Source organism: Penicillium alfredii, assembly GCF_028826965.1.
Source record: "Penicillium alfredii strain IBT 34128 chromosome Unknown utg000010l_segment0_segment0, whole genome shotgun sequence".
Lineage (NCBI taxonomy): Eukaryota > Fungi > Ascomycota > Eurotiomycetes > Eurotiales > Aspergillaceae > Penicillium > Penicillium alfredii.
Genome location: NW_026622707.1, coordinates 677,677 through 690,763, shown reverse-complemented (window position 1 = coordinate 690,763; position 13,087 = coordinate 677,677). Strand labels below are relative to the sequence as shown.

The 13,087-nt window shown below is 40.7% G+C and overlaps 4 protein-coding genes across 4 annotated transcripts; 1 reads left to right on the top strand and 3 right to left on the bottom strand.

Annotated features, from left to right (window-relative positions):
• Nucleotides 1-1,896: 1,896 nt before the first annotated feature.
• On the bottom strand, nt 1,897-4,259 carry NUU61_007810 (Zn(II)2Cys6 transcription factor; the record flags this gene model as incomplete). Its single annotated transcript, XM_056658335.1, has 6 exons — nt 1,897-2,646; nt 2,707-3,213; nt 3,267-3,817; nt 3,874-3,971; nt 4,023-4,151; nt 4,213-4,259. The coding sequence occupies 6 exons, from the start codon at nt 4,257-4,259 to the stop codon at nt 1,897-1,899; spliced, it is 2,082 nt and encodes a 693-aa protein (XP_056508628.1).
• Nucleotides 4,260-5,021: 762 nt separating this feature from the next.
• On the bottom strand, nt 5,022-5,576 carry NUU61_007809 (glyoxalase domain-containing protein 5; the record flags this gene model as incomplete). The annotated part of the gene is made up of 3 exons (XM_056658334.1): nt 5,022-5,030; nt 5,202-5,339; nt 5,529-5,576. 3 exons carry the CDS (start codon nt 5,574-5,576, stop codon nt 5,022-5,024), a joined length of 195 nt encoding a protein of 64 aa, XP_056508627.1.
• Nucleotides 5,577-6,153: 577 nt separating this feature from the next.
• On the bottom strand, nt 6,154-7,112 carry NUU61_007808 (uncharacterized protein; the record flags this gene model as incomplete). The annotated part of the gene is made up of 2 exons (XM_056658333.1): nt 6,154-6,900; nt 6,951-7,112. The coding sequence occupies 2 exons, from the start codon at nt 7,110-7,112 to the stop codon at nt 6,154-6,156; spliced, it is 909 nt and encodes a 302-aa protein (XP_056508626.1).
• Nucleotides 7,113-7,950: 838 nt separating this feature from the next.
• Nucleotides 7,951-9,318, top strand: NUU61_007807 (RraA family protein; the record flags this gene model as incomplete). The annotated part of the gene is made up of 1 exon (XM_056658332.1): nt 7,951-9,318. One exon carries the CDS (start codon nt 7,951-7,953, stop codon nt 9,316-9,318), a length of 1,368 nt encoding a protein of 455 aa, XP_056508625.1.
• Between the last annotated feature and the right edge of the window lie 3,769 nt (nt 9,319-13,087).

The window sequence follows — 13,087 nt, the reverse complement described above, 5'->3', positions numbered from 1 at the left end:
ATATATTGCTTGAAAAAGCTGTGATCGCTTCTTAAACAACTGTGAGGATTATTGCGAAGAGCGATGAAATAAATAAGGTGGTTCTAAGCTCATCAGCCGACGAAGATTTTCTAAAAAGCAAGTTCTTATCGTCCGTATCTCTTACAAAGTGGCTCACAAAATCATAGATTATATAGGTCTGAGGCGAGTTGTTAATAGCACTATACGCCTAAGTCTTCAATACTCTCTCTGCGGAGGACTATTATGGTGCTATACTACGATCATCAAGCCCGAGTCTATGTAGACTACATTTCCTCGATTGCTTATTAAGGCTATCCGTGGCTCCGTTATAACTTTACTCCTATCTGAGGGATCGACGGATGGATTGATCAGAGTAATGATTATGTTTGATCAAAGACTCCTTCAAAGTTTATTCGGCTATACAGGGTCCGACACAATGGCTGCTGGTAGGTGACACATAGAACGCATTTGAATAATACTGACATAGATCAGAGCAATTTTCTGTAGGTTGCGCTGTGAAGAACCAGGTAGCTGTAGCGTTCGGAGATGATGTTTTCGAGGCTATTACAAGCAGTCAAGCCTGGAGTCAGGAAACTGGGGGGATTGAGACTAGATATGTGAAGGCAGATGTATATCCAGCACAGCTCATGATGATCAGTTTGACGGTTGGATGGACATCATGTTACAATTTTGTAAATTCAATCTACAGGTCGTGATTTGGCCGATCCACCCTTTGCCCTAACCCGAATACCAGGCGGTAGCTTCATTTGTCCGCTCCCCACTGCTCGAAAAAGAGTTGAGCCATCACCGTCCTGAAACAGGATCTCCTCGCAAGATTCGCAGGCAAAAAATTGTTCTTCGGTCAGGGATGCATCGATGTGATGGGCGGCTCTCTTATCTGACTCTTGAAATGAGACGGTGGTGAAATTTTGCCAGCGGCTTGCCTACTCAGGTCAGTCGGATTATGCAAGACAGAAAAAAATATAACATACCAAGTCAGACTGTGTCACCGTCGCTTCATTTGCCATCCGAGTTATTCAGTGCACCAAGGCTAGTGCGCAGCGCAGTTGTCCAAATGATCGAATTTTGTCGCCGGGATCCCAGATTTGTTGAAACTCGCAAGGTGCGTTTCTCGGGTATATGTTGACTGATCGTGCTCATCGGATAAGCATGGGAGATATCGTGATCAAGATTGATGTTGTCGGCTGCCCGCGGTGAAAATTAGGATGTTGGTCGTTTGGGTTTGGTTGGAGGGGCAGAAGGCGGGGAAGGCCAGATGACTAGCGATATGGATGGACTCGAGGTTGATTCAGAGATCAGTAGATAATACAAAACAGACATCTGACAATACATTACATGCGGCTCATTAATACTGAAAGCATGTCCATGTCACAACGGTTCCGAAGTCGCGCGCCGTGAGGGCAGCTATCTAAAACAACGGCTACGAGGCCACGGCAGGCCCCAACGAGGCTCCAAGTTCGTTTAAGAAGTGGTACACGATACATGTAATTATATTGTTTTATAGTTGCTGTATGCTGCATATCGCTTAGCGAGGGGTCAGCGTAAATGAAATCATCCATCCATCCGACTGTATCAATGATAACAAAGACTTGCTGACTCTGTGAACAGATCACTGCAGGAAGAGACCTGGGATGAGACGTTCTCATTTGTGCCGTAGTCCCTGAAAGAGAAACATCAGCAAATCGTTCAGCCCATCAGCCCATCACACAACCGACCAACCACACACCCAGTCACAAAACAGGAAAACTCGGTACTGCCATCGTTCGAGTATATACTATTATATTCAGGCACACTCTACTCCCTCTTCATGTCATGCAAAGCCCACTGCAGAAACCTATCATTCCATCGCCAGCTAACATCATCCCTCTATGCAGATCATGCCGTCCACAGCGAAAAATTGGGCCACGAGTACACCGCGTCTGCCACGCCGATCTGCACTCCAGACAGATCCAATGGCCCAAAATCAACATCCGGTTGCGCCAGAAATTGTTCCATACTCTCATCTAAAAATACCATCTCATTACCAAATGTCCCCGAAGCACCACTGTTCGTGCCAGGCAGCGCCAATCCACCGGATAGACCCACTTCACTCGCTCGTTGGGCAGCCTGGCCAGTGAGCACGGGCAGCGCATCGTTTGGGTGCTGATCCTGAATCTGACTTGATTCACCAGGAAGAGGGTTGCCCGCGTTTGAGCCACGTTTTGCGCTCGGTATGACGTGAGGGGGCTGAGTCTTGTCGAGACATTGTTGAACACACTCTAGGTTATCGTAAAACTCGGTCGCGGCTAAGTTGCCGTGGGCGCGCATTGCACGGAGAATTTCAAATGCAGTCTCGAATAATGCGTAGTCGCTCTGATTTTCTGAAAGGATTTGACTTGATAGAACCATGACCAGTGCCGCGGAGAAAAGATAGTGGGCATAGAAATAGCCCATAATCGGGAGAGAGCCGTTGGTCCACTCGGCTACGATCAGGGAGTGATTGTACCTTGCAGCATGAATGCATGCGTCACTCAGTGTTTTGAGGATCTGAATTTGCGTCTGTGGGGTATTTTGGTTGGCATGGTTGGCATCGCGAGATTGGATGAGGGTGTATAACAGGATAGGTCGAGTGGCCAAGATAATACACTGGATGAGTTAATAAAAAAACACATCGGCTCATGCTTAGAATAGCTGAAGACCACTCACCTGATTAAATTGCAAATGCAGGGACACCACGTTCTTGGGTCCAGCCCCATCACGATCCAACCGAACATGCGGGGGCAATGCCTGCGCCCATTGCTTAAGTGAGATCAGCAGTTTCTGTTCTCGTTGTAAAAACGAATCGGGCTGCTTCTTGCGACTGTACACTTTTTCAATCACCTGTCCTGTTATACGGGCTAGATAAATAGAAGAAACCAGGAACTGCGTGTCAGAGAACTGCTCGTCATGGACATCCCCAGGGACGGTCGAGGGCATCTCGACATGGATATCGTCATCGGCGATTTGGATGGGCCAGCCCACCTTGGATCCGTATATCCGGTCGAACACGTAGATCGCCCACCATAGGCGGATCCGATGTTGTTGATCTACAGGATCCGGACATTGACATTTAGGAATGTCATGGTTTAGTCCCAAAGTGAGACCGAGACGCATGGCGCTGCCGACGAGAAGGAAGGCAGAATGGCGGCGGTTGAGAAAATATGAATAGAGGGACTAGATCGAGGTAAGCTGAGACCGATCAAATCCTTCGCAGCAAATCATCTTACCAATAACAATATTGATTCAATGTGAGTCAAGCTCGGCCTCTCCGGCAAGATTGGAATTAACATCATAGCATGGACATAATACGCTGCCCCGGGAACACCGCATTCAAGCGATACATTCGACCGAGTCGAATATACCTCTCCAAGCGCAAACAATGCAAAGAACTTGCATGTCAACACGGGATTATCAAAATCAGCTTCTCGATAAACCTCCTCGAGCTCATCGATCGTCGACTTGCGCAGGACGAGATGATACACCCGGCTAACTTGATTGAACACAATCTGAATGAGAAGACGAGCCTGGGCAAGACTTGGCCATTGTGTGGAAGTATTGCGCATCTTCATTAAAGTTGACTCCGGCGTATACCGTGTGCATGGCATATGAGATGTCGTCTTGCTTCTGGAAAGCACCTGGCGAAGCCGTGTGGCAAAGGCTGTGCAAGCTGCCTCGCCGATGTGTACTGGCGGCTTTGACGGATCATATGGCTGAAACCAGGCGCGTTCGCCTAGCATTGGATTCTGTACATACGTATCTGATCCAAGAACTGGGGTATCTGGACATCATATCAGCAAGGTAGCTGACCACATTAATCCTGCAAGAAAGAATGACCTTCTGAGCGAATATTGCCCTCTGGACTTCCGAATACCGGAGAGCGAGATAATTGCTCACGGAGACGTTCATTCTCAGCAGCAAGCTGATCCAGGTAACTAGAACAGTTTAGCATGTGTCAACCCAGGTACAGTGACAGACCCACATACCTCTCGTGCACCTTGATCTGACGATCTCGATTCACGTAGATACATTCGGCAGGACAACCGGATTGCCGACACTTGCTGCACGGCTGTCCACCAGAGCATTTAATCTTGTGAGTGTGGCATCTCCGGCATCTGGGAACAGTCATCAGCAAGGACTAGACGAATGGGCGGGACAATCCGGGAGGTGGCATACGCAATTGACTTCTTCTTCTGCCGCTTGAGGACTCCGTCACTTGCCATTCGGAATGAGGCTGTTTCACCGATTATAGTACTCAAATGCAGGGTATACAAGGATTGGAGAAAATTGTCAGTGAAATCGTGGTGGCTAGACGAGACGGGGACTTCGGTGGTTGCGTCGGCAAAGTTTGATTGTGCCGAGTGGCGATTCCCGCTTTCGAAGACTTGGCAAGTCGGGAGTAACCCGGACCGGCTATGGATGGACCTACTCCATAGAATGATCTGTCAAACAAGACTAATCTAATAGTCGTGGTAAAGATTTCATCGTGTCCCAATATAAAACAGGACCCAAAATAATTCTATGCTAATTTGGTACGCATTGGTGGCATTTCAAATTTTGCACCACGCGGTTGACTACTGTACTGTAAGTCTTGCCTCCACACACAGGCTTCTTATTAAGGCCGTCAGGCTCGCCAAATTCTATATGTATATCGCAATATCATGCCCAAATATTTGGGCATGATAGGATTTTATCAGGAAACTGGCCGTACAAATACCTAGCCAAGTTGATTTAATTCCAAAACTCCGACGCTAGTCCTAGCGGGCTAAATATCTTCGCTTTGTGATTCCTGATAAGGTCCAGCATATGCCAGAAAACTAGTCGGATTGCTAACGTGGGAATGATACTCTTCTATGCCGATGGAGTCACCGATCATCTCCCTCTATCTCCCTAGTCAACATGCTATTGACTTTGACTAAGTCTTCATAAGAGAAATCTGACTTCAAAAGTCATGCATAATTGGAGACTCTACCATAATAATCAGCTTAGTAAGCCTGGGATGAACAAGAGCCGATCTCATACTCAATTAGATTCCCATCGGGATCTCTGACATAAACGCTCCGGATTTTCCCCACGGCCCCGGTTCTGTCTAAGATTTTAGCACCTTCTAACACCCAAACAATGTCAGTAAGATGAGAATAACAAATCATTTCTGACATACATACCTCAATTTTAGCATCTCGGAAAGCTTGCAAAACTGTCTCGACACTCTCATCCGTCACAAAGTACAGGTCCGCGCTTCCAGGCTGAACATTCTGGGCCTTCGGCTCAAACTCATTACCCGATTGATGAAGATTGATTTTCTGACTCCCGAATATGAGCGCATTTCTAAAAAAAAAAAACCCACAAAAAGATCAATTTCGATTCAAATGTCAAGACGCAGAATGTAATATTGACCTCTGGATAGCGGGGTTGGCCGGCGAACTAAAAACCTCGTGCCGCATACCGAGGTAAGTGGTATAGAAAGCTACCGTCTCTGAAATGGATCGTACTGTTAGAACAAGATGGTCCAAGGTTTTGACTGCAAATGTAGCCGCCATCGTAGAATGATAGTTGGGTAGGTCTGGCTTAGCTTCGAGAAGATGAAAAATGACTCAAAATTTGCGGGCATGGATTGAAAAAAAAAATAAAATAAAATAAAATAAAGGCACATTACTAATCCGCAGGTCTGCTAACATGACGTAATTTTCCGCCTGACTGAGTCGCCCCATTGAGAATCAATTTTCCTACTTAGATAGTAGATTCAACCGTTTGGGATGCTACCAAATCGAAGCGAATGCTCGCAGAAATTGGCTTAACAAGGAGCAATTCTCTTTTATTCTTCGAAGGTTTGGGAAATGTTCATATTAAATATATTTGCGCGGAACAAGGCCATACGTTATACCCTTCTTTACACTGCACGCGCGCCGGTCGTGGTAGCCATCTTACGTCTCAACTCGACGCATATCGCCACAGTTGCTAACACTTGTCAGCATACCAGGGTGCTCGAATATTAGCACCCTCTCATTCCATGTAGTCATGGTATTTAGCAATAGCAGTATATATGATGGACATCCTAAAAGGACAAAATTCACGCTGTAGACCGAAATGTTAAATTCAATAGATGCAACTCCTTGTTTAGGTATTCATGACTTGACAAATAGCGTGTGCCACGTATTGGACGTTTCTTTCAGTCAATCCACACACACTCAGCCGGCCTGACGGTAGGAGATAGACATGGAACTCATCTCGAAGTCGGGAAACTTGCTGCGAGGTCAGCCCTGTCGAACTGAACATTCCAATTTGGTTCTCAATGTATGACCAATCCTGTTGTGTCTCCTTCTCTAGCTTCCAACGTAGCTCATGTCTCATCTCCTTGATTCTTGAGCTCATCGTGTTCAAATCTGTTTCCCATTGCGCTTTCAAACGCTGATCCCCAAGTATCGTTTCGACAATAACTGCTCCGGGCCGTGGTGGATTGGAGTACTCGGCTCGCGCAATTGCCATCAATTCACTTTGAGCACCCTGCGCCGAAAGATGTCGAGGCACAATTAAATGCAAAGCGCCGACACGCTCGCCATAAAGACCAAAATTTTTAGAAAATGACTGTGCTACACAAAGTCCCGGGTGCGATCCGGAGGCAAGAATTTCCTCTGTAAATAGACGAACTGCCCACGCGTCTTCATTGACGTCGCCTGTCGCAAAACCTTGATACGCACTGTCGAAGACAACGAAAAGCTTCTTCCGCTGGACCAAGTCTAAAATCTTCATCCACTGAGGATTTGAAAGATCCACCCCCGTGGGATTATGCGCACAAGTTTGTAGGATGACGACATCATTAGGCTCAGCAACCTCGAGGGTGCTTTCACCTATAGCTTCCTTTGCCTGTAAGAGTCGTTACTTACTGGTCTTCACTGGTATGCTGCTTAACGTACCTTTCTGACGCTTGGTAAAATCCAGGGGTTTCCACTTGCATCGCGATATGCTCCAGCAATCAAAGATACTTTGTTTGGATGAGTGTCTGCATCAAAGTCGGCCATAAGACCGAATGCAGTGTCTGCGGGGATAATTGGGAGGCCAAGATATTGTTTTCCCATTTTTCAGAGTAGGAATTGAGATATCTCACATGAAACTCGGGATATTTAGGTGGCGCCTTGGGGACTTAAAAAGACCTGTTTTCTGGGAAATTGCCGGCGTGCTGAATATTTGACCGTTACATTCTACCCATGAGATCCTAGTGAGATACGGCATAATCTTACATTGCCGAGGTAGCATAATTTCGACTCGGTTTACGTGATCGGAATTCCTGGCACTTTATTTAACTATGTGGTATGTATGGTGAGCGTTCAAAAGTATTCGGAACACGCTAAGTGCCCCACTTATTTTTCTGCCGTCAAAACCGCCTATTTATTCAATATCGCAATAACTACGATTCCATCTTCTGTTTCCATGACATGTTATACACGATGAAGTCTTGCTTTCGCTAGACCAAAAATATAGTAAATCTTTCAAGCTACTTTACTAGATTCAACCGCTTGCATGAGGAAGCATGTGGCTCTTACAGGCGGGCGGTGTGGAAAAGCACTCTGGTCCAAAAGTTTGAACGGCCACTGTGATTGCAGAAAATTACCAAGTTTTCCGTAACACCCCCACTTTTGCATTATGACTGCCGGGCGGCATTCGGTATAATGGTGATTTCCCGATCCGACGAAGATCGCTTTGATGTCTGCAAGCCGAGTTGGTTTATTCAGCGGCGGTTGAATCTCGTCTGGCCTAATCTTATAATTTGATCAACGCCAATCCTACAACTGATCCTTCAAACTCTTTACTTGCTCAGGTCTGGTGTATCATATCTATCCTTCTTTCATCTTTTAGTCACGAGCTCAACATTCTTTTAATATTTTGACCCCCTACGAGTCACCGCAACCAATACCGATGGCTCAACCTACCATTCTGGACCGACTTTTGAAGCTCGACACTAACACTGTGTCGGACGCTTTGGATTTCCTCCAGCTTAAAGGAGCCACTTACGGCTTACAACCACTCTGGGACTGCCAAAAGATTGTCGGGCGGGCCAGCACAGTCAAACTGGGCATCAAGAAGGATGATGTCCCTACAGCACATCTTATTACCCCGGTCGTCGATGCGATAACGACGAGTGACCGTATTCTCGTCATCTCCGGTGGCACAGAAGGTATTTCGTGCTGGGGCGACATCCTCGCCAATGCCTCAAAAATGAAGGGAATCCGCGGAACCATCATCGACGGCATGAGTCGTGATATCGATGGCAGTCGCGATATCGGATACCCTGTTTACGGTCGTGGAGTGACGATGATTAGCGCACGGAATCGGATAGTGCAGCTAGACTCCGGCTCGCCTCTACAGGTGCAAGACGTCACGATCAATCAGGACGATTATGTGATCGCCGATAGGTGCGGGACAGTATTTATCCCAGCCGCGCACATCGAAGAGGTTGTCGAACTGGGAGAAAGGATTGACCGGCGTCAAACGTTGATGGTCGAGGATGTCCGAGATGGCAAAGCGGTGTCGGAAGTCATGCACGATAAGAAGTTCGAAGCTATCCAATCGGCTAGATCGGTAGCTCTTACACCCGGGCCTTCCCATCGCAATCATCAGAAGCAAAGCTCTGAAGATCAGGAGTTGTCCGCCCTATTCGCCAACTCGGATACCCCTGGGGTCTCTGATGCACTTGACAAACTTGGCATCCCTGGACAGGCATTCAACATTATGCCTTTGACTGATTCCAAGAAGGTTACTGTAGGACCGGCCTTCACAGTACGTTACGTTCCCGCAAGCGAGCCACCAGGGAGTGTTGGGGACTTCATTGACGACGTCGCGATCGGCGATGTTGTGGTCATCGACAATGGTGGCCGCACTGATTGTACTGTCTGGGGTGATATTATGACCCAGTACGCCGGACTACGGGGCATCGCTGGAACTGTTATCGACGGTGTGTGTCGCGATGTGAACCGTGCGATAGAGGATAAGTACCCGATGTTCAGCTCTGGACGTTGGATGCGAACCGGTAAAGATCGTGTTCAGGTTGGGGGTGTTAATGAACCAATTGGTATTGGTAACGTACGTGTCCAGCCTCGTGACATCGTTGTCGCAGATGCGAACGGGGTTGTCATCGTTCCTCGAGATCGAGCTCAGGAGGTAGCTGAAGTCGTCCGAAAGATCGAAGAGAGTGAAGAATACATCCGAGCGTTCATCAATGGTGGAGCTTCGCTCACTGAGGCGAGAGTGAAGGTCGGGTATCACACGCTGCAACGCAAGGAATAAGAATGATTTAGAGCAACATTTAAACACATATCTCCATGTCGTTCCCAAGAGCGGTTCTTTTTTAAGAACAATTTGTCCACTTGGAAAAAATGTCAGTAAAATTCTTTCTTGTGCAGTTTTTCGTGAATTATAATCAAAGTCAATAATGCAAGGACACTATCAGGCGGGAATTCTAATGACAATACGATAACAGTAGCTATATACAGCTACTGTAATACGATGGAATTAAGAGCAAGTAGGTTTAATTCCGATGATAAAGAGGAGGGCAAGAGGATAAAAGTAGCTAGCTCTACCACCGGGTTAAAATACCCCTTAAGTTACCTAACCGTTATATTATCTCTCCTATACTAATTCTTAATATAAGGTTAAGAATTTAGGTATATAAGGCCTTTCCTAGATATATATAAAGAATTATAAATAATACCTCTCTCTTTCTCCTATTATACTATCGATATCTTTATTATATTCCGAGATCACGCTAATATAACTATAGATTCGGAAAAATATATTTTAGCTACTATAGTCCGCGAATATTTCTCTAAGTTACCTAAATAATACAACTATCTTTTTTACTTCTTCTTCTTACTATTAATAATTATATAAAGATTAGCTTCTATAGATAGTACTATTTAGGATTTCGCTAATTTAGGGGCCTAGTTCTTTTTATCTAACTAAGGATCTAGAGATATAAATATCGGATTATTTAATAATAATATTTCTTTATAAATATTAGCGATCTTTATAAAATCAATATAATCTCTTTATAAGTCTTTTAAGTCTCTTTTTCTTTTTATATAATTTCTAATTTATCCTACTCCCAAAGCTCTTAAATAAATATAAGCTACTTCTCCTCGATTTTAAATTTAGTAATATATATAAATATTATTAGATCTTATATAGTAGATATATTTAACGCCCTTTATTAATAATAGTAAATATTATATATAGAATTAAATAATTATTTAACGTTAGTATTAGTAATTAGGATTAAGAGGAGATTATAGGCAAGGCTTATAAACGTAGGAAATTTATACTAATAATCCTTCTAGAATTAATAAGATAGGATTAGGATAGTATCTAGATAAAAAACGGATTATAATAATTAGTATAATATTTAGATAGATTAGAACCGATATCTCTATTAAAACTAGGGTTCTAAATAATTATTTAAAACCCTAGTTCTAATAGGGATAGAAAAATAGAAACTTAATAGATTAGAACTAGGGTTTTAAATAATTATTTAGAACCCTAGTTTTAATAAAGGTATATATAGAAACTTACCTTTTTTAATATACTATATTACCTTAGACTAGAAGCTTAAGATAGAAGAATTAGCTATTAAAAATATATTAAATTTATTAATTTAATAAAACTATTTTATTTTAGATAGTAATTAAGAGCTTAGAATATTACTAATTTAGTAGTTTAGAAGCTAATCTTTAAGATTTTATTAATATTAGATACTATAATCTATCTAAAGATAGTCTTAGTCTTTAGTTTAAAAAAATTTAATCTTATACTAAAAGACTAAGATAGTATTAATTATATAGATATTACTAAGTTTTTTATTATCTATTATAGAGTAATACTTATAGAGTTTATTTTTAGCTAATTTAAAGGCTTAATATATTTATTATTTCTATCTAATCTTCTTTCTACTAAATTATCTAATTAATCTCCTTAGACCTGGATAGACCCACGGACAACCTATATAGATCGACCCGTGGGTTAGCCTATGGGCGGGTCGTGGGTCAGACCTCTTGACCCGTGGGCGGGTCAAGATTTTTTTAACCCGTCCCACGGGTCAATAGGTTAACCTATTTAACCTATTTAGGTAGATACTTTATTAACTATATAACTTTTATAAATTATATTATTCTTGGCTATATTTTTAGGTATTATATTTATTTTAGTTAAATAATTTTTTATAGTAATTAGGAGAATAATTCTTAAAAAGTAATTCTAGAGAATATTATTTTAAATATTAATCGATTTTAATTTTAAAGCTTATAATTATTAAGTATTTATAGGCGTTTACGAACCCTACTAGAAATCTATAGGAGGCTATAATTATCTTTATAATCACTCCTTAACTTTTCTTATTATAATTAGTAAGGTATATTAACTATAATTATTAGATCTATAGTATTCTCCTTTTTATTATCACTAATTAGTATAATCTCTTTATAAGTCTTTTAGGTCTCTTTTTTCTCCTATATAATTTCTAACTTATTCTACTCCTAAAGCTCTTAAATAAATATAAGCTATTTCTCCTCGACTTTAAATTTAGTAATATATATAAATATTATTAGATCCTATATAGTAGATATATTTAGCGTCTCTTATCGATAATAATAAATATCATACGCGGAATTAAATAATCGCTTAACGTTAACGCTAATAGCTAGGATTAAGAGGAGATTATAGGCGAGGCTTATAAACGTAGGAAATTTATACTAATAATCCTTCTAGAACTAATAGGGTAGGATTAGGATAGTACCTAGATAAAAGATAGATTATAATAATTAATATAATATTTAGATAGATTAGAACTAATACCTCTATTAAAACTAGGGTTTTAAGATAGGCCTTAAAACCCCGGTTCTAATAGGGGTAAAAAGATAGAAACTTAATAGATTAGAACTAGGGTTTTAAACGATTATTTAGAACCCTAGTTTTAATAAGGGTATATATAGAAACTTACCTTCTTTAATATACTATATTACCTTAGATTAAGAGCTTAAGATAGAAAAATCGGTTATTAAAAATATATTAAGCTTATTAGTTTAATAGGATTATTTTATTTTAGATAGTGATTAAAAGCTTAGAATATTACTAGTTTAGTAGCTTAGAAACTAATCTTTAAGACTTCGCTAGTATTAGACGCTATAATCTATCTAAAGGTAATCCTAGTCTTTAGTTTAAAAAAATTTAACCTTATATTAAAGGACTAAGATAGTACTAATTATATAGATATTACTAAGCTCTTTATTATTTATTATAGAGTAATACTTATAGAGTTTACTTTTAGCTAATTTAAGGGCTCGATATATCTATTACTTCTATCTAACCTTCTTTCTACTAAGCTATCTAATTAATCTCTTAAGATAATTAAATAGCTTATTATAGATAGTAAAGATAGTATAAATAGTAATATCCTTTATTTTTAAGAGGACTATAGTAAATTAAAAAAATAGCTAAGTAATATTAAGAAGATAATCGATCTAGCGTTATTTATCTATATCGATTTTAAGATAAGGATAATTATATTTAGAGCAAAATTAATTAAAGACTAGTTATAACTATTTTATACGTCGGAGTATTAAAAAGGTTAAATTCTATCTAGTTCAGATATCTTAAATTAGAACTAATCAAGGGTAGTTAGACTAGAGACTAAAAAAGAACTCCTGACATTAAAGGTTTATATTAATAAAGATTGTAAGGTTTCTAATCTAAAATATAAAGTAGATTAGTATTTTAACTAATAAATAAAAAGTATAGATATATATCTTTATAAGAGTTATCGTAATATCTTGTTTTTGTGCTTTTCGATAGATATATTAGATATATTCCTCGGACTAAATAGTCTTAGTTACCTCGTTCTAAAGGTTCGCTTTTATCTAGCTAAGTAGTTGCTTTAAACTTAACTAAATTATATATATAATATATAGAACCTAAATAATTATTACCTTAGAGTCAATATCTAATAATTAAATAAAATCTTAGATACTTAAAATAAGGGTAGAGTTATTCGATATATTATTAGTTA